At 44.3% G+C, this 21,563-nt stretch overlaps 1 protein-coding gene across 2 annotated transcripts; it reads right to left on the bottom strand.

The window, feature by feature from the left end:
- Nucleotides 1-1,160: 1,160 nt before the first annotated feature.
- On the bottom strand, nucleotides 1,161-18,133 carry LOC125940538 (zinc finger protein 267-like). 2 transcript variants are annotated; one of them, XR_007463741.1, is made up of 3 exons: nucleotides 17,813-18,133; nucleotides 12,553-16,668; nucleotides 1,161-4,784 (listed from the first exon to the last, which is right to left on the bottom strand). XR_007463741.1 is itself a non-coding variant. In XM_049656820.1 (3 exons), the coding sequence occupies exons 1-3, from the start codon at nucleotides 17,889-17,891 to the stop codon at nucleotides 4,547-4,549; spliced, it is 468 nt and encodes a 155-aa protein (XP_049512777.1). In that variant the 5' UTR covers nucleotides 17,892-18,122; the 3' UTR covers nucleotides 1,161-4,546. The 2 variants fall into 2 exon arrangements, 1 of the variants encoding a protein (XP_049512777.1); XM_049656820.1 differs by having other exon boundaries at nucleotides 12,553-12,703; nucleotides 17,813-18,122.
- Between the last annotated feature and the right edge of the window lie 3,430 nt (nucleotides 18,134-21,563).

Genomic DNA, 21,563 nt, shown 5'->3' with positions numbered 1-21,563 from the left:
AGCACAGCAGGCCAAAGCCCAGGACACATTTATCAGGAATTCTAATAATGCACTCGCATGTTCGTCCCCAAGATGTCAGGTGCTGTCAGGCATATGTGTTCCACAAACACAAACTTTTGTTCTGCTATGTGCAATGAAGACTGTGGGCAAAGTAGCACTGCGCCAATGAACTTCCGCACAAGCTTGGGGAGAAATATCTGAGATCTCGTGTTTGTTTAAGGATTCCCATTATGTCAGTGCTCAGGACATGTTCACGAACATGTCTTGAGCACGGACTAGCATTATTTTAAACATTAGTAACTTTCCTTACTAAAGGGCAATACTAAATCTGTGTGGATTGGTGTTCTTTCAGACTTCACTTTCGTCAATTTAATGGTAATCAGGTTATTAGATGAGAAAACAAAGGTGAATGCTCCACTGTAGAAAGTTTGCACTGAAACCCCAGCGCTGGTAAGGCAATGTGATGTCCCATATCTGAAAGTATTGCTTCGCATTTGGGACACTGTAGCTTAGTAAACGTTTTTCAAACTTGCCAATTTCAATCTTTGGCACCTTAGAATACAATGCAGTCCATATTAACTGATGAAAAATTAACTAGGCCTGGGTGGTTGCATTTTGCCGAGCTAATGCATAAACTTCAAGGCTATGCTGCCATCCAACTCTCGTTGCACCTTAGCTGCCTCATGAAGCTATCAGAATAAGAGTAGCTCTTCTGGTATTGTAGGAAAGTAATTTACTTACAGTTCAAAATTATTAAAATCTCATGAGAACTTTTCTGATGTCTATCATTGCCATGAATCTGCACCAGCAATATTCTATCTGGAGTGTTCTATCTGGAAGTCCCTAATTCAAATACCTGAGGAGTATTTACTGAACCAAGCAATATACACTGACATGAAGTAATGGTTTTTTATTCGCTTTTTTAATGCATAATAGGAAACTGCAGTAACCGTAGTGGTACAGCTAGTCTCCACCAACTACCACGCAATATGCCCAAGGCCATGCTACCTGTGAATAGCAAATCACATAAAAAAAAAAACAAGCCACAAGAATGAGTTCAATGAGTGCATGATATGACCAGCACTTATCACACTGTACCTTACTGTACCTTACCTCAGCCTTTACCAGGAGCAACTTCAATTTATGCAAATCTTCACCAGTAAGACTATTCAAGCACTTTATTGAACCTGGGGCACAGTATGTTGTCTCTGTGTTGACGACCGCTGTCTACATATTTTCTTATAAGCAACATAAACCTTACAATCCAAACTTTATGAAGTATACCCAAGCACGCATACACATTACAATTAGAGAAGTGAACACATTTACACAAAAAACAACACCGAACACTACACTGACTGCAAGAACTAAAAAAAAAAAAGAAATGCTAAATTGCAACTAATGTCTTGCACACGGGGAAGTGCTAATACGCACTGGCAGATACCACTGCACACAAAACATTCCCCCCCCTCCCCAATACACTGCACCAAACACATCAAACTTCCTTCAGGAATTTTGGAAGGCAATCACGAAAGAAACAGTTGCAGTATCACTGGATGGTTTGATCAGTCGCTATCAAAGACAATAATTTTGCACCGTAAGTAATTCTGGGCATCTGATGCAAAAGCAACGATACAAACAAGAATGTAAAATTAAGCACCATTCCCTGGACTAGCTGCACAAACAAGCTGCCTTCTGCTACTATTCAGGCATTAAAGCATGCACACAAACAGAAACATCAATGACTTGCATAACGAAATTGGCCTAGTACATCATCACCGATGTACTAGGCCTAACATGTTAGGCTTAGCGCCTAACCACTACACCTAGTGTTTCATAAGTGCCACATGCTGCATTCTGCACTGTGGGCTACAGGCAAAATTTAAGCAAGCACTTTATCTTGAGAAAGCAAATAAATGGTCCACAAGAGCGGCTGAAAACAGCAATAGAGAAGCCACGAACTACAACATCCCACAATCCCTCAATGCAATTTGTAGCCAAGCACTCATTGTGACCAAGACGACTAGACGAAATATTTGTGCACACTTTTGCTTGTAAAACGACTTTGTTGCATGAGGCAATATACAATGTAAGAAAAGAAAGCTGCGTGAACAATAATTCAAAGCATATGAGCAGTGCCAGGCATGGCAATTTTTGCTCTGTTTTAGCATATACTAGTGTGATAAATTCAATTTGTTCATGCTCAACCTGCCTGACGGATGATGTTGCACTGCAAATAGTGCTTAAGTTATATAGCAAATAGGTTGGTTAGCAAAATTTGTAGCTGTGACAAATTTTTAACTCACTCATTGTCAAATAAGCACTTTACAAGTTAGTTAAATATACATGATGATGCTCCACCAAACACTGTCACTGAAATATAAAACAATGAACTTGGTTAGTGGAATTCGTAGAAATGCTCTCAACTCTCGTCATCTTCTAGAATCAATATGATGGAGCTAAATTTCCTGTAGTGCTTGGCATGAGACTAAATTCATCAATGCCACTGTGCCGCTCTAAGTCTGTAAATGCCAATTAACTCCAAAATTGACAGGCGACCAACTTCAGGTTTCACATTTCGGGAAGCTTTAGAATTATAAGCCTAGAGTAAGTCAGGAGGCTGTTCTTTACACTATGCCACTTCTAGCTTTTGCTAGATGGATTTGCAAAAAAAGAAAAAAACAAAATTATTTGCATGACAAATCCAAGGCTTCTCATATCCCTTTAGGCCAAGCCAAGCCTGGCCTCTACGCCACGATCAGAACACCAGCAGCATGAATTACACCTGTAACAGATGTGATGTGCGAGACATAAGTTGTCAGTCATGCCCATGGGGCTGCAGGTTAGGTTGCGCTGTAGACTGATTTCAATGCTACTAAAGACTGCCACCTATCTATGAAATTTTGGTAAATAGAGTGAAACGGCAATCTGGTCTTTGCCAACGCCATAGCATCGTTAAGACTGACTTCATGCCCCGCCAAGATCATGCATAGGTGCACACAATTGTTTGCAGCTCAAATATCAAGAGTGAAGCGAGCTGCATTATCTGCTGGACAAGGCTCCATGTACATATTTGCGTTGTTACTTTGTTTTTGTTTCCTTCCAAGCCAGACATCTCACAGGCAACACACCACTGGTGTCCTATTGCTTACAGACAACTCCCAAATTGCACGCATGTAACTTGGGAGCACTAGGGCGTACAAAGCTCTCGTCCGTTAGATAAGTCAATACGCTGCCACCGAGTCTTGATTTATATTGCTGCTGCAAGTAAAACATGGCCTGTGCAATGCTGCATAACACATTTCAAAGCAAGTGCTGTCTTAAAGTTTCTTGGAAGACAGCTTTTTTAAGTAAAGCCAAAAAAGTAAGTAGCACAATTTCTGAAAAGGCACTTAGCTCACAGATCGCTCACATAAAACTCAGTATGGTGAACAATGTAACAAGGCATGATGAGATGCTCTGCAGACTGGTATCACGTGGTTGCCAGAGAACCCCAATCATATGGTTGCTCATGTACACCTAGTGACAACAGTGTTTCTGAGCCCCTGTGATGGCATTAGTGCTACAGCATCACACTAATAAACATTACACTATCAGTACAAAACATCAAACCACCAGCTATGCCACAGCCATCAGTTTACAAATGGCTATTAGGTGCCAACTAGTCGGCAAACAATTAGACAGGCAGCCACTGCACGGTACTGAAAGACACATCTGGATCCAAACCTAGGTCAAATCCTGTTTGGTGGTGCAGCTATGGTGCAGCAGCCAGGCAAGCACATCGCAGAGCACACACCTAATCATGGCAAAGTCAACACCGGCACAGCACTAACAGAGGAAGTGCCACGGCCTATATTAAACTCATAAGCACACTGATAAGCAAAACAGGAACACCAAACACATCAAGGAAGCTAAACAGTCTGCAGAAAGCCTAGCACCTAAGGGCACACTAGAGAGTAGACGTGGGTTGCACCACATAAATCTGCCACCAAGTTTTCCCCAAGATAAGACAGGTCACTGGTGCCATGAACACCAGATGCCACCTGTGGTGGTTGTAAATGTACACACTGAATAACAGCTTCGAAAAGCACCGGGACAGAAGTACCGAGGAAAGCACAGCTCACTCGTATTCTCTTCCTCATACTTTAGGAAAAATGCCAAGCTGAGGAGTTCCTGTGGAAAAAACTGGCATCCAAATCATTACCATGGTGCATAATGCACTTTCTGCTGCTCAGGTGACGCAACATGGTAGTATGCGTCAACAAGTGCTCGTGCACCTCAAAAGATTTGCTGTGCACATCCATGAGGCGACACATGCAGCTAGGATGAAGCAGCAGAACTGTGCAGTTTAGCAGGGCAAGCAGCAGGTTGCCGTCCATACACAACATTGCACAACACACTCTGAACAGTCTTGGATCACTGGAAAACACGGCACGACGAGGGGCTTGCTTATGTGGGCCGACGGCTGCAACTTCATTGCCCGCAGTTGTTGCCACCCCGAATTCAGAGATGTGAAGCTGGACCACCACCATGCCCAGATTCACTCCTATGGCGCATCGTCGCTGTCGCCAAGTATCTCGTCCTTGTGGATACGCAGGTGGATGGTCAATAGCTGGCGGGTGACAAAGGCCTCGGGGCAGAAGTAGCAGCGGAAGCGCTTCTCGTTGGTGTGTGCCTCTTCGTGGGCAATAAAAGGCGTCAGGTAGACGAAGAATCGACCGCAGTACCGGCACTTGAAATTTCCCCTCTTGCGCGACTGGCTGCTGGCTGCGTAGGGGCTGTTGCTAGATGCAGACGACAAAGGCAATGTTGGTGTTATTACATAAAAGGGTGCACAAGTCTCTTAGCACAATTTCAGTGAAATGCTAATGTAGTTTTAAGTGCATTTCCTATGCCAACTCCACAGCAACTTGTTAGGTGCATAAAAGTGTAGGCTACCACTTCTTGAACTCTATAAGCCTATTTGCCATTTTCAGACATAGGCTACGGAAGACACGAGGTTTTCACCACTGAAAGAGCCCGATAAATTTAGCGGGCGAGAAAGTACAGTGGCAAGCCGCAGTGTGGTGCTAGTGCACATGCCCTCAGATTTGCAATCATTTTCATTTCCAGCTAATCTCAACTTGAGGCATCATGTGCATTTCTTTTATTTCAAGGCATAAAGAAGGTGTCCCGTGTACTAGTGATCGCTCAAGGAAATGCACACTTCTTTGTCGGGAAAGAGGACTGCAAATATGGCAAGTTTCTTGGCATCACAGGCACATAGCTGCAAAGGAGAAAAATCTGGGCAAGCCGGCACTGGTTTACAGTAAATGGCGAAGATGAAGACAAAGGAATGAAATCAACACAAAACAAGCACTGAATTACCAAGTGAAAATTTATTGCTGAAATAGGCTTATATGCACATCTTACCGCACATGCGCTCGACTGAGGGGAAGAGAAGTCTGAGGGCTCGATTTTTGTTATTCACAATTATATGAGGCCAACAGACAGTGAGGCCAAGAAAACCATAGGGGAAATTACGTCTTTTTTTTTATTCAAATGTAGAAATTATTTTAAAGAAAGATAAACGTGGACGGAAATACAACTTTCTGCAAGTGGGTACTGAACCCGTATCTTTTGCATTACACATGCATTGCACTACCAGTTGTGCTACTGCAGTGCTGTCTTTTCGTCAATTCTCTGGGGTATTTGTGTGTGTGTCCTAGATTTAGCCCTGGGAGCGTTGGCCAGCGCCACCACTGATGGTGACAGTGGTGAACGTAGAACACCCTTTAAAATGCAGGTGTTTTAAAGAAAGCGAAGTGGCGCTATCTGGATTGTTATGATCAACACGTTCAAATAAAAGAAGTAATCAAGAGTCCATGGAGAAGGCAGATCATCCTATCCTCTACATACAGGTGCCACGAAACCCATGAGAAAAGGCCGCTAGAGGCGAGAACGAACAGTCTTTATGGATTCATGATTGCACTTAGAGCTTGGAGGGCCATCAATAGGACCCCAAAGGCTCGGCATCATCATCTCGGCATGGCCGGGCTAGAGGGTAGACCCCTCTAGCACGGCTGTGGGCTTGGCTGCAAAGTGCACATAAAATAACGGCCATAGAGGACGGACTCTGGCCGTGATAACGTTTCGCCCATTTCGCTCTGGCAGCATCACATTAGTGTATGATGTGCAGCCGCGTTGCATCCTCTTTCATCACAAATGCAGCATGTAGTCCTTGCTAACAACATTTCTGGCACTGTGTCAGAAAGGCTTTCGTTCATCTACTTCGACGCATCCGATGTAGAGACGTGCAAAATGTCTCAAGATGATACATTACCGGAAATGATCCCTCGAGAGTATTGCCTCTCAATACAACTTACGTTTGCTTTTCCTGCGCCACGGCGACTTGTAGTACTTAATAGTTCTCCTGAGAAATCGCTTGACAAGCAGATCGTGCACGGGTAAGTGACTGTGCTCGCGAAATGTAGCTTGTGCAGCTTCGTCAAGTGCAGTTTACTTGCTTTGTGTGTGTTGGCTGGTCTGTGTCCCACTTGCCTGCTGCGGTGCGGTGCACACTTGCGCCCTGAAAGCTGGGACAGGAAGGACGTGTTCGGCCTTGCTCTACTTGGCGTTGTGTACTAGACAGCCATCGCTCGTGCTTGAGTACGTGTTCGAGCACCCAACGACCACGCAACACGTCGGCATTCTCACAACAGCTCAATCATGTGCGCAACGAGAAAGCATGCCGATAGAGACACCCATCAACTTGGAAATGTTGAGCGAGTGACGCACCTGGGGCGCCCAAGCGCAACTGAAAGATCAGCAGTTGTGTAAGGTTCTGGAACTCTTGCCATATCCACATCACTACCATGCACTGCCAGGTGCACGTCTGCACAGGCATTATTTAAAGGCTGCTAATAAGAAAATTATCAGCCCTGCGGCATTGCCAAGATTACATTGATAGTGTATGCTAAACATTTATATGTAATTTAGCCAAAGTGAAATTTAATTGCATTTGGCCTTTAATGTCAGCGACGTAGTCAAAGTTTTCTGCTCTGTATCACAGACGATCGATCGATTCGGTAGCCTACAGAAATCACAGCAGCGTTCTTGTGGCCTTCTTCAGCTGTGATATACGACGCTATGGTACCAAGACATTGTCCAACGAGAAAGGTCTTTTGTTTAGCTGGTTTAGAGCTAAGCGGAAGTCAAGCCTGTCATTTGCAAAGGACGAGCAGTAGCACAAAACAAGTTCCGCAGTCTCCTCGACACCACAGGTATTGCGCTCAGTGCTATCAGCCATTCCAATCAAGAACTAGAAGACATTGTAGAGGTCGACAAATTGGAAGCTGAGATAGTGGAAGTTAACAATTACAATTGTGAAATCACACTAGCAAAAGAGGCAAAGCCGAATTTAAACTCACTGACTTGGTAAAGGCTCTTTCAAGAGGCTTGCAATGAGTCCAGGGGGAAGCATATCATGATAGAAGTACAGGAAAGAATGCACTGTCCATACTTTTTGCCGCAATATTCTATGTAGCTGCATTTTCGACATTAAGGGAAATGCACTTACATCATTACACAAGTTTAGCTTACGACTAAGTTTTCAAGAATGAGGAACACTACCATTTTCATAGCAGAAAAGGCAAACCAAGAAGACAAGCAGTAACGAGGAACTACAGCCCCCTTCAAGTGGCAGCCACCTGCTTAGCTCTTAAACTCTTGCCAACATTGAGCATCTGCAACACTGATATCAAGGTGACAGCGAGAGCCTACACGTTCATAAACAAAAAAATTTCAACAGTCAGATAACAGGAAACCTTTGCTAAAGCTAAAGCCATCTCTCAGATACAGGTCATCATAACGAATACAAGTCGAAGACGTCAAGCTATTCAGGTGTCATACAGTCCTCCAAGCTGTGCTTGAAAGCATCAAGTGGAAGGAAACCAAGGTCATTTCATGAAGTTAGAAGTAACAAAAGGAAGACTGTAGGGACACAGAAGCCTGTTGTGTGTACTGCTCATGGCTACAACTCATCGAGTAAGCTACGAACACCTAAGTGGAGAGAAGCATAGGAATTGTGAAACGCCGTTCTGTGCAATTACAAATCACCAGGAGTGTGTTGCAGTAGTACAAAATGAAATAGTCCAAACCAAGGCACAAAGCAAAGATCATCAGACTTATGGCAGCCAAGACAAAAACATCAGAGGACTCCTTGAAAAGGACTACCACAGATAGGCCTGCAAGATTCTTCATTGGAAACGTCTCCACACAAAACCACTTAACAATAGCAGTGCAAGTCTATGTCACATTCAAAAGCATGGGTGTGAAACAAGCATTTCAAGTATCAGTGGAAGACCAGGAGCATGAGAATACTCTGATGATCCCAGCACGGTTGACCCTGAATTGTTACAAACAACAAAGCCTAGTTTCAATTCCTGTGGATCAGTGTGCTTCACTGACAGTCAGCATTGTGGGGTTGTGGAGAGTGTAGGGAAGTACAAGATGGGGAACTGGTGCAATCAGGATCATTATCATTATCATCATTTGTGCGTTCGGATAAAAGGAAGAGTAGTGGGGACTTCACCATGAGAAAGGCAGCTTGTTCTTTTCTCTACAATGACAATGGATCACTGTCAGATCATTTAACACAGGAAAATATGGGAGAAACATGAAAGGTGCTAAAAAACTGCATCAAAACAAGTGTGGGACATGACTATCACTGAATCACATAATAAAAAAATGAAAATTCTTCTTGGAGAGCTACTGAGGGCTGGCTTTCAGTGCTTGTGTTGTTTGGCTTAGATTCATTTCCACTGCGCAATTAGATTGAACCATTGCCACGGTGTGTCCAATACTGCCTGTACCACTTCCCTGCCACCACCAGGAAAAGGAGTTGACTGATATGGACCGAGTGTCCCAGAGAAAATGAGTAATGTCCTGCAGGCTGAATCTGGTGGCCCATTGTTGGATCGCATGCGACAAAATTTTTAGTTGTGTTAATACCCGGGCGGTCTTTTATTTCTTCCCCTGCTGTGGTAATGTATGCGCTGTAACGCTACCTTTGCATTTTAGAGCACAGCTCTTAGGTGCCCGTTCCTGCTGCAAGCGTCGGCGTCACCGAGCGAACGAGCACAGCAAAAGATGAAAGCGAATGTGGAGCGCAGCGGGGATGAAAGACGCGAGGAGGAAAGCAGAGGAGAGTATGGTGAAAGGGTGAGAAGAAAAGTGTAGTGCAGCGACGATAGCTACGAGGTGGCACCAGAGTAGCGCGCATCGTTGGGGAGGTCTGTTAACGGTGGCTGCTGTGAATTGCGCCCACGCGTCACGCACGTGCTGGCTCTCGTGATCTCCAGATTAGCGAGGCCATCGCGCCAGACTTCGCTCCGTCTGCAACGTGCCGCACGAGACAGATTATCCGCACCAGCCAATATATCGCCAAATGAAAACACGTATAAAGCGGCGCTCAAATTTCACATTAGGAAGTATCGTAATCATCGGTGAATTTTTAAAATACTTTGATAAGGTTTTTATTTCCACATGAAGGGTTTCTGTGTCTAGCAAGACATCATTGCTGCTGTGTGGTCCATGTGGTATATGCTTTTTAAGCATTGCTCTGGTAAATCCCAGTCGCTTTTTATATGGTGCACATTGGTGTACATTGTACAATGTATAGTGTACCCCCCCCCCCCCCCAACACACACATAATGTAAAGCAGGCTTGGGCAGTATGCAAGTATGTGAATAAAGAAAAAAAAAACAGAGGCTATGACAGAGATTGCAGCGCAGAGCTCAGGATTACTTTTTGCCACCTCAGATTCTTTAACGTACAGTCAATGCTCAGTACAACGGTGTTTTTACACGACCCCTTTACTGTAATGCAGCAGCCACAGTTGGGAATCAAACATGCCACTTCCTCGAGCTCTGTAGCCGAATGCGAATCCAGTAAGCCACACTGAGCCAATGAAGCGAGTAGGATGAGAGTGATGCAAGACTAGGATTGGAAACTAGGGTAGCCATGAGCAGAGTCCACGTGAACAAGGAAGCCATGTAGTAGAGCCGGGAAAAAGAAAAAGTACTGCATAAAAGATAACTCTATAGAAACAAGAGCTCAGAATGTCGCTGTGCACGGTCTCTACAGCTTTTTGAAGTACAATTTAAGCCACACAACAAATAATTTGAAATTGCAAAGATATTGCACATTGCAAAGATATTGCAGTAGGTCAAAAGAACTGAAAACATTGGTGTTAGTTAATCTATGAATTACCAATACTTTAAAGGTTTACTTCTGGTCATGTGACGCCCACTGGGTGTGTGTCTGAGCACATTCCACAGCAAGCTACAGTGGAATCTCGTTGCTACGATCTTTACGGGAACTGGAAAATAAAGTGCATCATCCAAAAATTGTATCAACCAACGTATTATCCAGCCAAAATCGTATTACTAGGAAAAGAAACAAAAAAGTATCCCCCCCGAAAAATGATACTTATTTTTTCTTTTCCCAGTAATACGATACTTTTTTTTTTCTTTTCCCAGTAATACGTGGCGGAGAGGCTAGACCTTTCTGTCCTGAAGTGGGAGCAGCCCGCTACGCGCTAGTGCACGTTCCGAAGGACCTCAATAAAGTTTTTCCATTCCATTCATCCCGAAAACCTTATTACGCAGAATCATACCAACAAGGTTCCACTGTATACAACAGCAAAAAAGGTCCACCATCAGCTTTCGTGCTCCAAGGTGGCCTAAAAAACTTAATTCTTGGGTGTTAAGTGGCAAAACCACCTCTGATTATGGACATGGCATAGTGGACGGCGTAGTGGACTCTGGATTAATTTTGACCTCCTGGGGTTATTTACCATGCGCCCAATGGCACGGTATGCGTGAGTTTTTGCACATCCCTCCCATCGAAATGTGGTCGCCACGACTAGGGTCGCACCCGCGACCTCGTGCTTGGCAGCCCAACGCCATAGCTGGTAAGAAACCATGAGAGGTCGTGCTCCAACATGGTCTCCCTCCAAAGAATCAATTGAGCTCACTGCAACTTAGCTCCGATGTCTGATGGGCCCTGGCAAGTTCAGCATGAATGGCAGACATACCAGGCGAAGCGATCACCCACTTCACTTACGCTTTATGGACTACTTTCCAAGCCACGCTCGTGAACTGCATCTCCTTCTGCAGAATACCTCATCACCATTCAGACAGCCAGCAAACATCTTTGAACGAAAGCACCAAAGAAGAAAGCGACAATGAGGACCTCGAAGAAAACAGTTCCTATGGTGACCACAGGAACAGTAAAGTGGTGCCACGCTGCCATAAAGCCACACCATATAAAGCGACATTTACGCTGCAGTGAAGTCACACCTCAAGGCGAAATATACATCACCTTATTTATTCAGACTATTCCGAGGGTTTCCATTTATTTGAGCAATCCCTAATGAGTCTGTAAGCGTCACCTTATAATTGAGACCACTTTATAATCGAATCAATATGGTACTCAAACTATTTCAGAGTTCACTACAGTGATCCTCAAAGCACCTAGGTCGCTTTGAACTTTGTTATGTCTCAACACAGAAAAGGGCATTCCTTGGACGTTTCCCATGAGGCAGTCCGTCCATCAGCGGGCACCCAGACGACTACCAGGCTCGACATAGACTGTGACGTGCAAAAAGAGCTCATGTCAAGGCGACGACACCTGCTGCCCTCCATGGAAGCGGTAATTACTGTGAAGATCCCTCTACCTGACCCTGACAAGCTGAACGTCATGGAGAGCCCACAAATTGATGAAAGGAACCAACGTCGAAGGCTATGTGAGAAACGCGTTGACCTCGGTTTTCCAGATTGCACACGGCTGCAACATACACCGGGGCATGGACGCAACAACATTCAACCCCATAAATCACTGAACCACAGAAGCCTATGCAAATATTCTGCTGAACATAACACTTTGCGAAGGATGTGCCACTTTAAAATTTTTTTATATAATTTGGAATTTTGCACTGGGGCCCCTCATCTCCTTTGCAGTGTAACTGCCGAGAAGCTATAAATTATTTCAGGGTCCTTGCTCTCATTTTCTTTTTTAAGAAGCAGGTCTCGGAACTACAGTAAGTTATGCTAGCATGTTAAGCAGATTAGTTGATTGCTGTTTTTTTTATCATGTTACCAGTGCCAAATCCCATTTAATTTTGCACTGGCAAGATGAGTCATGACCTTTAAAGTACACTACCAAAGTTCCTGAATCACAGTTTACCCTAGTAATATAGCACATACCTAGCGAAAGCGTCGATATAAAAACCCGCCCTGCACAAGGAGTGTTGGTGGAAGAATATCAATAATCATAGATTTAGCTTTGCAATAAGTTGAACGTGAATTCACTGGTCTGAATCCAGTGTTAGCCTCTCATTTCTTCGCTGTGTTGCTGTTCGAGTTTGTTGGTGGGTTGAAGATGGAGATCACGTGACTGTCTGCACCACTGCAGTAATTCTGAATTATCGGTCGCCTAAAGTGGTGGTGAAAGTTGGAGGGCAGTGCATTGCGACATCAACGTGTCCATAAAATGTCGAGGCAAACCTACCTCCTGTGAAGTGAGAAGTTGTAGAAATCACCCCGCTGCTTGGCGTTTTCGCTGTAAGCGTGGGTTTTAAGCTTGACGCTTGTACCGCTTCCTTGCGTGTCCGAACGATGCACCGATTTTGGTACGTCCTTCCAGAACGAGGTGCCGGTCACTAGAGAGAAAAGAAAGCCACTCAAGTAAGAGAAATGCTGAAGGAGCACCGTGAAAGCATATGCTTGCATACGTTGGGCATCAGCAGTAGCCAAGAAAATAATAATAAATAAATACAAAAACAACAAAATCTCGAAGACAACCCACTTTTATGTTAAGCATCAGCTCTGCACACACAGTCATATGGTTCTCCCTGATGCAATAAAAACGCCGTTAAAAAGTGCACAATGTTTCAAGCATCACGCTTAATACACGACATTAACAAAGACTGTCTTGGTAAAGCACTTAAAGCCAGAACTTGGTGTGTCCTATATCTCAAGACAACACTGAAGCCATTTGGTTCTGAATTTTGGCACACCTTTACACTCAAATTACAAGAAAGGCTGCTTCGATATTTAAAAATGAACAAAATTATTTCAATCACTGCATAAAAAGCATAAGTCATGGGCCTTTAAGAAAGAAAAAGGCTAATCATGACATATGCTAAGGCAACGAGAACCAGCCTTTCTTTATGAAAAAGGAAATTCGGTCTTGCTAGTTTCCTAGAGAAACTTTCACGAGCCAGAAATACAATGGCAACAGATGAAGCCAAGGACTGCGTAAGGTGAATTTGATTTTTTTAGTTGAGAAGTAGAAATCAGGGGTATTATTGTTTGAAGCTTTGAATACAAATCGAATGTTACTCACTAGTTGTACTAAATACTTTGCAACAACCAAGTGTTAAAGTCTAGTCACTATTCTCTGTTTGCTAAACACAGTATTTTACATTATCAGAAGTGAAACGATATGACAAAGGTTTTCAAAGGAATGCAAAAACAAAATGGATAATGCAAGCTTTGCTCTCTGTTTCGCGGCGCAAGCCTACATGACAACCTGCGAGTTTTGCTGGTAGAAACAATAAAAAAAAAGGGGGGAAATAAAAATAGAAGAAATGACACCTTGCTGCCAGGGAGAGCCAAACCAGCAATCTCCACATGACATGCGCCATCCTTTACCAATTGAGCTACCCCAGTGGCAAATATTTTCTCTCTCACAATCTATTCTCTCGGGTATTTTGTGCATGCTCACAAACCTACCCTGGGTGTGTTAGCCACCACCACTCACAGCCACTGGGGCAGATCTGCAAGCCAATCACGGCCAACAAGCTCCCAGTCTGGAGCAGCATTCTTGGGCAGTTCCTTTCAGAGATACTTCAACTTTCACAAGATTTCCCTACACCAGCGCCAGCCATGTCGATGTCTACGAGTGACAGCATTCCTCGCATGCTGTGTTAGCATGGTGGACACAGTGGTAGAATCCTGTGGCTCGTGGACGCCGAAAGCATCAGGCGCTAAGCATCGTGAAATCTTACAAAAGCGAAAGTGTCTCTGAAAGTGATTGCCTGAGAGTACCGCTCCTGCTACAATGGCCACGAGTAGTGCTAGCTAATGCACCCTAGCTCAAGTTTTGTCAAACAGCCACAAGAGAGTGGATGATGTGGAGGGAGGGACGGCTGCCACGGAAAGTTGAGGTCACTTCCTGTACACCTGTACGGCATTAGAGATTAAACGCTGCAGTGGGAAGCTGCCGCATGGTCGATGCATGTACACATTCACCACATGCATGAAATTGCCAACGCTGCTCCAGATTTTTGCATCAGTTTCTTCACCACGGTAGTTGCAGAGGCGATTTCGACTGTACAAAGACGCCAACTTCAACGATTTGCAAAGGGTGCATAAATGTCCTACAGACATGCACTTGGCATTAGTGCAACAACGAGTTTATACTGCGAGAGAGTGAGGCTGGCCAAAATGTAACATTGCAGCATGTGGCAATGCACAGGTCGTGCATGGCTGTATGAATTCACATGTGAAACAATATACAATTGGCTGGCTCGCATGATGTGGTAACATGCTTGTAAGACCACTTGAACAATATCAATCATAACATAAACTGCAACTCAGGTGGCCACCAATGCTTTTCGTCAAGTTACACTTTTAGTCAGCAAAACAATGTATCTGTCAAATGCCCTTTCCGAGTGCATGCTACTACCATCTATGGCTACTTTCATAGCATGGTACTTTCCTCATAACTTAAATAAATTTGAATTACAAAACCTTTTGCAATGCAATCAAACAACTGGAGCAGGAAGGTCAAGCAATGGTAAAAAATGGTGCTACGGTGGCTTGTAAATGACACACCTTTCATTAAAGAGACACTTCAGAGAAACACTAAATCTGTGCGACTCATAAAGCATTATTTGAAAAATCGATTTCTGCTGTTAGTTGCAAAAATGTTGACTTGTGACAAGTAGCAAAGAAGATTAATGCCAAACTTTCATTCATTATATTTCACGCCTCTGCTGCAGCACAGGTACATCAGTGGGACATAAGGTATTACAAAACATTTTTATATATTCGAACCATTTTCACGTAGAAGAAAGTTTTTCAAACAGTTTCCAGGTCGAGTCGGGTAGAATTTAACGTAGCCTTCGGTTATCCATGAAGAATTAAGTCGTCCAAGCAGGCACTACAAATTTAGTCCATCAAGTTACAGGGGGCTGGTGAGATAGGTTCCAAGGTGTCATCGCCCCTGGTCCTTGGTTTCTGCCTCTTTGCTGCCTTACCTGGTATTAGCTAATGGTAAGACTGAACAAAGTGGTATCCCAGAAAGGTGATTAACCGTTCCAGCTGAACCTAGCAATCCCTCCTCGGTGTCCCTTTACGAGCCTGTTCTGCACATCATGGACATAGGTTAATTGTATTTGGAAATGCAATGTGAGCCGCTATTGCAGTTGACATTGAGCTTCATAACTGCCCCTTTATAGTGTCCTGCCAGTTTATGTTCTAACAACTCCAAAAATTTCATCATGCGCTTACCACTGCTTTTCTATCGCTCAAATTTCACATAATTGTATCTTTTAGCATGTATCAATCAATGAAACATGGTATATTTCTTTGCCTAGTTTGTCCAGATTTCTGGTTCCTGACAGATGGTGAAAAGCAGCACACAGGTGGCGACAAAATATTACGGGATCTACAAGTGGGCGCTGAAGAGCATTCCTGCCCCCACTGAGAAAGCAAGTGTCTGGTGCGGTGACACGGTCTTGTGCATGCATGTCCTTCTGTACCTGCCAATGTGCCCACTTCTGGTCACCGACGCCTGCAGTCGGGATTGTAAAAAATGTACAAAACATTGTGTAATGTACAAAACATTGCACTAAGAGAGCGGCGTCTGTTTCGGCCAGCGGAGCGTGTGCGTTGTCTCACATCAGAACCGCCAAAACAGGTGCCGCTCTCCCGGCGTGATCTTTCTCACTCACTGCAACTCCTACAGCAGGCTGCGAAGAAGTGGGCGAATTGGCAGGCACGTGAGCATGAAAGGACATGCCTGTGCAATGCTGTGTTTCGACACCTGGCACTTGCTTAATCAGAGGGCACAGGAATGCAACTTGGCATTGAGTTTTGGAATTGCAAATGGTTTTCGGTTCTTCCAATGCTCGAATATTTTGCCCCCACTGTACATCACTGTGGCAGCTCACTTCTCCAATGGTGAGACATGGTGTTTTCTACTTCTTTTTTTATGTGTGTGTGCATCTCCTATATGAAACAGGCAAACTGAGTTGCCAAATGTTCTACTGCATGATGCGGACCAACAAATGCGATCGTGCTGGGGAACTTGAGTGACACCAACGAAGCTGTAAGCCGAGAGTGTTCTTTCGGAGTTGTCAGAATAAAAATGCACGTTGCTTACTTCATCTCAAGGGGCAACAACCAGAAACAAGGAAAGGAACCGTGCACACAGCATAAGGTTTTATCTATGTTGCCACCCCTATATAGCACGTGGATAAATTTTAAATTCTCGCCCGACAAAAACACTTCGAGAACGAGAAATGCACAATGCATAATTTTCCAAAACAGCACCAAACATATAACTACAGTCACTACAGAGAAGGGGATCTTGGTGTCGTGGGACACAAGTGGAAACCTGGAACACAGAAAAAGAAGAGAGTGAGAGGAACAGTGTGAATGCTCAGGTGACATAGTCAGGGGCTCTCATGAACGCAGCAAAGCACATGGGTAGACAGAAAGAATATCCGATTGGGCATGCTGGCGATCGATACCGTTGCGCTTGAATACTGAAAGTTGGAACATAGTCGTGCAAACACTCCTGCTGAAAAACAATTGAAATTTCACCTACAACACTGGTTTACGACAGTGAGCATGCCATTTTCACTTTTTGAATTGCGTGCATTTTAATATTGCATGTCTAAAGTGCAAATTTAGCTCGTTTTCAGTTTTTCCAATGCTTGAAAAATTAGTGCATATACATGCAATAAATCTCAGATAAGCATTAATGTGGAGCCCTATTGGTTCCTTACTAATAACCTTACGTGGCCACAGATGTAACAATGAAGTTCAGACAGGTTTGTGATCAAACATTCATATAGACATAAAGTAAGTATTTCTGTACAATTACCAGTTAAAAAATAAAGAAAGTGGGCTACACGGAACAGAATACTAATCGGCTTTGACACTGATGCTGACGCTAAAATTTCAAATCGATAAAAAGTTTGAGTTATCATTCGGTGTGTACAAGTCCTATGAGGCTGTTTCTTGGACGGCAAATGTTGCAATATCCTGATTTAAAAAAAAAAAAAAAAGTGTGTGTGTGTGTTGAGGGGGGGGGGGGGGGGGGGCAAGGGGGCCTTGGGACAAAGTTGGACCACGTAGAATAATGTGAATATAGAAAAGCTCAATAAAATGTTACTGGGATACTCCGGGCGAAAGCTACCAGGCGATCACTATCGATCCTTAAGCAGAGTTTACGATAAAGAATGGTTTACGCGATGCCATTACACAAAGTCTTTAACACACACACACAAATCATTTCGCCTCGTAATACTAGCTATTGCTAAGCGTACCAAATTATTCGCTCCTTAATGAGAGCGACAAAAATGCACAATGCTTCTAAGAAACACCATCAGATAAGAGAACAGTAGTAAACACGAGGATAACACAATAATTCATAGCAATAACAATCGTGCCTAACTGTCAGTGAAGCGAACGCAGTTAATAAGCACCGCGTGCTAATCACAACGGATGTTCGCTGACATGATCGTACTACGCACAAAGTGGTTCCAATAGAACAAGTGCACCCCTTGGAGCTGTCATATCTTCATTCGCTGATGTGCGGATATCTCGAAGCATAGGCACAGCGCGATGATTTCTTCACCACCATCATGAAAGAGATTTACAAGGATAGTTGTGCCATCTGCCGAACACAATACTCCATGTTTTTTCCTCCACTGGAAGCCGGCACTTTGGGTCAACACCACGGAAAACGTAAACGCGTGCATTAACCGAACGTTTCCACGCGCACCATCAGAGCGCGCGCTCACGGGCTTCACGGTTTTGAAGCGTTTCGTTTTCTGTCGTCGAGTGGTATGTTCAACTACTTGCGTGAGTATGTACAGCAGTAACGTTTAGACGTGCTTAAATGTTAATTAGAAGTTTATTTTCCGCTCAATGCTTCTGAATAGCATTTCTTACGCAAAACACATGGGTTTAGATACGGCTGCGCGCCCTGGCTGATTCAAGCGGCACTCAAGAAGATAACAGCTTCTGCATTGTGGCTTGCGTTCATTGCTTTCAGCGTTTCAGCGGTTGTGCTTTGCATGTGTTGATGATAACTGTGGTGTTGACTGCTGTTCGTCGTGTTGAAACGGCAGCGTCGTGTGTTCAGCCTTGTATCACGGTTTGAGGCCACCGAAGACGCCGGAAAGGCCTGTCACTTTCTTGTCACATAGGAAGAAGATTGTGTGCCCGATATCAGTCTCTTGACCTTCTCTTCTTGTTGCGGATTTACCAAGCTTTAAACCAGTGCCAGGCAGTCGTCGAAGGCGTCGACACTTACCTGTACGACGCGTATGCTTTTAAAACGTCGCATAGTACAAACAGCGACACGACCATCGCTCTCTTTCGTACTTTCATACGTCGCCGACTGCATTATCCGGCATCATTTGCCTAGCCAACCGTTCTTCGGCAAATATTAGTGCCTTCTAAAGTTCGATTTTAAGTATTTGTCTGACATGCGGGCCTACGTCGCTCAACAACTTACACGATCCCTGTATGGAAAGCATGCATTGAGCGTAACCGAAACTGCGCGACGCAAAGGGAAGGTGCGAGTTTGGACTCCGTGCGAAAAGTTTGAGAAGTTTGGCACCTAATGGTGTTTTGACCGGACAATTATCACACTCAGTTAGCAGCCGAAAACGGTTTTTATTGTGCAAATCTTGCAAAAAGCTCGCGAACTTTTTATTTGTGTACGTGCTCCGGGTAAGCTCGTATGTGTGAGCGTGTATATATATAATTCGTAAGGTGTAAAGAAGAATCGGCCTCACTGCACACACAGTGCGCACAAAGTAACGCTATTTGATTGCACAAGTCAAGACGGCACAGTAATATACACTTGCCATTCTGTATGCAACAGTTGGTGATTTTAGCTTCCGTACCAAGGATGGAACACAGCTATGGAACGCAACACTTTGGCCGTACTTGGTAACCGGGCTGAGCCATCACAGTATTTCATGTGCCGGTCTTCTTTATTGCGGTAACAATTATACGGACGCTCGAAGCGCATTTTCGCCGCCGCCGTGATGTCCTGGTATTGACGACGCAGCGCCCGCGCGCGGAGGCTTAGAAGTTCTCTAGAGACTTGAGAATTTAAACCAGTCAAAATATGAAGAACAGAGAAGAGATGTGGCACACGCAACGACTGGACTAACAACTAGCTGTACTTTGTTGAAAAACCGCATCTCCCAGGAAAATCAGGCGAGCATGCGCAGCCCAAGAGCCAACACACACACAAAACTAACGTTGATTGCGACAGACCAAGTAGCTTGTGCCAGTGCGATAGGAAACCTAGTTCCTTCTGCATCAGTGAGATAGAGGTAGTTCTGATGCAATTATTCCCTTGCATGCTGATATGATAAGCTTTGAGAATTTCACGCTCCATCTCCGTCTTGCCCTTGCCTCTACCAAGAATTTTTAAATTCGAAGAAAGCGGGACGCAGCCGCATTCCCGACAATGGCAAGGCGAATTTGCTCTGTCAGAGGTGTTGCAAGAATTGTAGTGCTCTCGCAGCCTCTCATTAATACACCGGCCTGTTTGACCGATGTAAACTTTTTCACAATTCAGCGGAAGCGCGTACACCGCACGTGTCGCACAAGAAATATAACGGCTGTCATTACACGCTGGGAGTCTATCTCTGTCACGTGCAACATGGCAACAAAGGACCACAACCCCCCCCCCCCCCCCCGCCTCCTTGTCCGCTTGAAGTAAATTCGTTATCGATGGAAGTGAAGAACAACACGGTGAAGAACACGGTTACTGTGCTTTTGTTGATTGCCATCTACCTTGAGAGTATCAGGTTCCTGAGGATATGGATGATCTACAGAATGGGCCCAAATACAGTTTGCAGCCTTGTGTCAGCAGCCATGAACTCTTGCTAGTGTACATCCTGTAGCAGAGAAAGCTGACAAAGATGAGAAGCAATAGTGCCTGTCTGAAGGGATCGACGCTGTTCGCAAGGTAGATGGCAATCAACAATAGCACAGGAACCGTGTTATTCACCGTGTTGTGGACCACTTCATCGATAACGAATTGATGTTACTTCAAGTGGACAAGGTGGGGAGGTTTGTGGTCCTTTGCACAAGCACTTTCGATGAGAAAGCTTTGGCTGCAGTAGCCAAGAATTTCCAGTCTACGCTATAGAAGCACTCAAAATTGAAGTCTTCAGCTCTTAGTTATCTAATGGCTAACAATTTGGTTACCCTGTCTCAAAGGGTGAAGAAATGCAAAGGTAACCATCTCCAAGTGTTCTTTGCCGCAAAAACCCACAAGGTTGAGTGCCCGTTGAGAGCTATTGTTACAGAGGCAGACACTTGGCAGAAGTTTGTGCGTCAGTATTTGCAGTGTCATTTGCAGTCCCTCACCGTGCAGGACTCTTACGGCGTAGTGAACGCAATGGCAGTGGTTGAAGTGCTCAGCAATGGCATTCCTGGTGCCAATAGTGCCTTTTCTGTGGACATAGAAGACTTGTTTTACAGCACACCTCATGGTGAACTGTTTACCGTAATGCGTGAACTGATTGATCAAAATGGCCTAGTCGCCTTCCAAAATGTGTTCGGAGTCTCTGTTGATCTGTTCTTGGAACTGTTAACTGTCTTTCTTCCACTGTGGTAATTTTTAAGGACTCCCTGGCCAACTTTGTGCTGTCCAGCAGGCCTGCGATGCGGCCGAGGGGCTTGGCCTGTCGGTCCCTACGTGGGAGCGGCCCGCTTCGTGATGAGTCGCGATCTGCAGGACTTCAATAAAGTTTATTCATCGATCCATCCATCCCTGTTCATACAGAAAAAAAAGAATCTGTATAGGGAGGGTGCTAGCGATGCACCAGTCCTGTGCCAGATATTTTTAGCGAAGTTTGACAATATACTTTAGGCTTTCTTCTTGTTAAGTGTGCGTGCCAAGTTTTCAGATGTGTTGACGGTTTCTTGATTATTTTAAATCTTTCACCTAATGACTCCCTGCCTGTCGTAGTAGGCCAGGTCTTAACGGTCTTTAAAGCTTGCTCGTGTGCTCTTTGCTCTACACGTCAACTCCCCAGTAACCACTCGATTATATTTCTAGAAATTCAACTAACTTTTCTTGACGATGGCCATGTGTGCTGGTGCTTCTTATCTAGGAGTAAGAAGGCGTTGTTACTGTACTTGTCCACACACTAAAAAGTCGTTAGGAGAGGGATTACTATGAATTGTTTCCATAATCACTGCAAAAGAGTTGCCACCACTGCATAAAATCAAGTTTTGACAACTAGTTTG

Source organism: Dermacentor silvarum, chromosome 10, assembly GCF_013339745.2.
Source record: "Dermacentor silvarum isolate Dsil-2018 chromosome 10, BIME_Dsil_1.4, whole genome shotgun sequence".
Taxonomy (NCBI): Eukaryota; Metazoa; Arthropoda; class Arachnida; order Ixodida; family Ixodidae; genus Dermacentor; species Dermacentor silvarum.
This window is presented reverse-complemented; position numbering and strand designations above follow the sequence as displayed.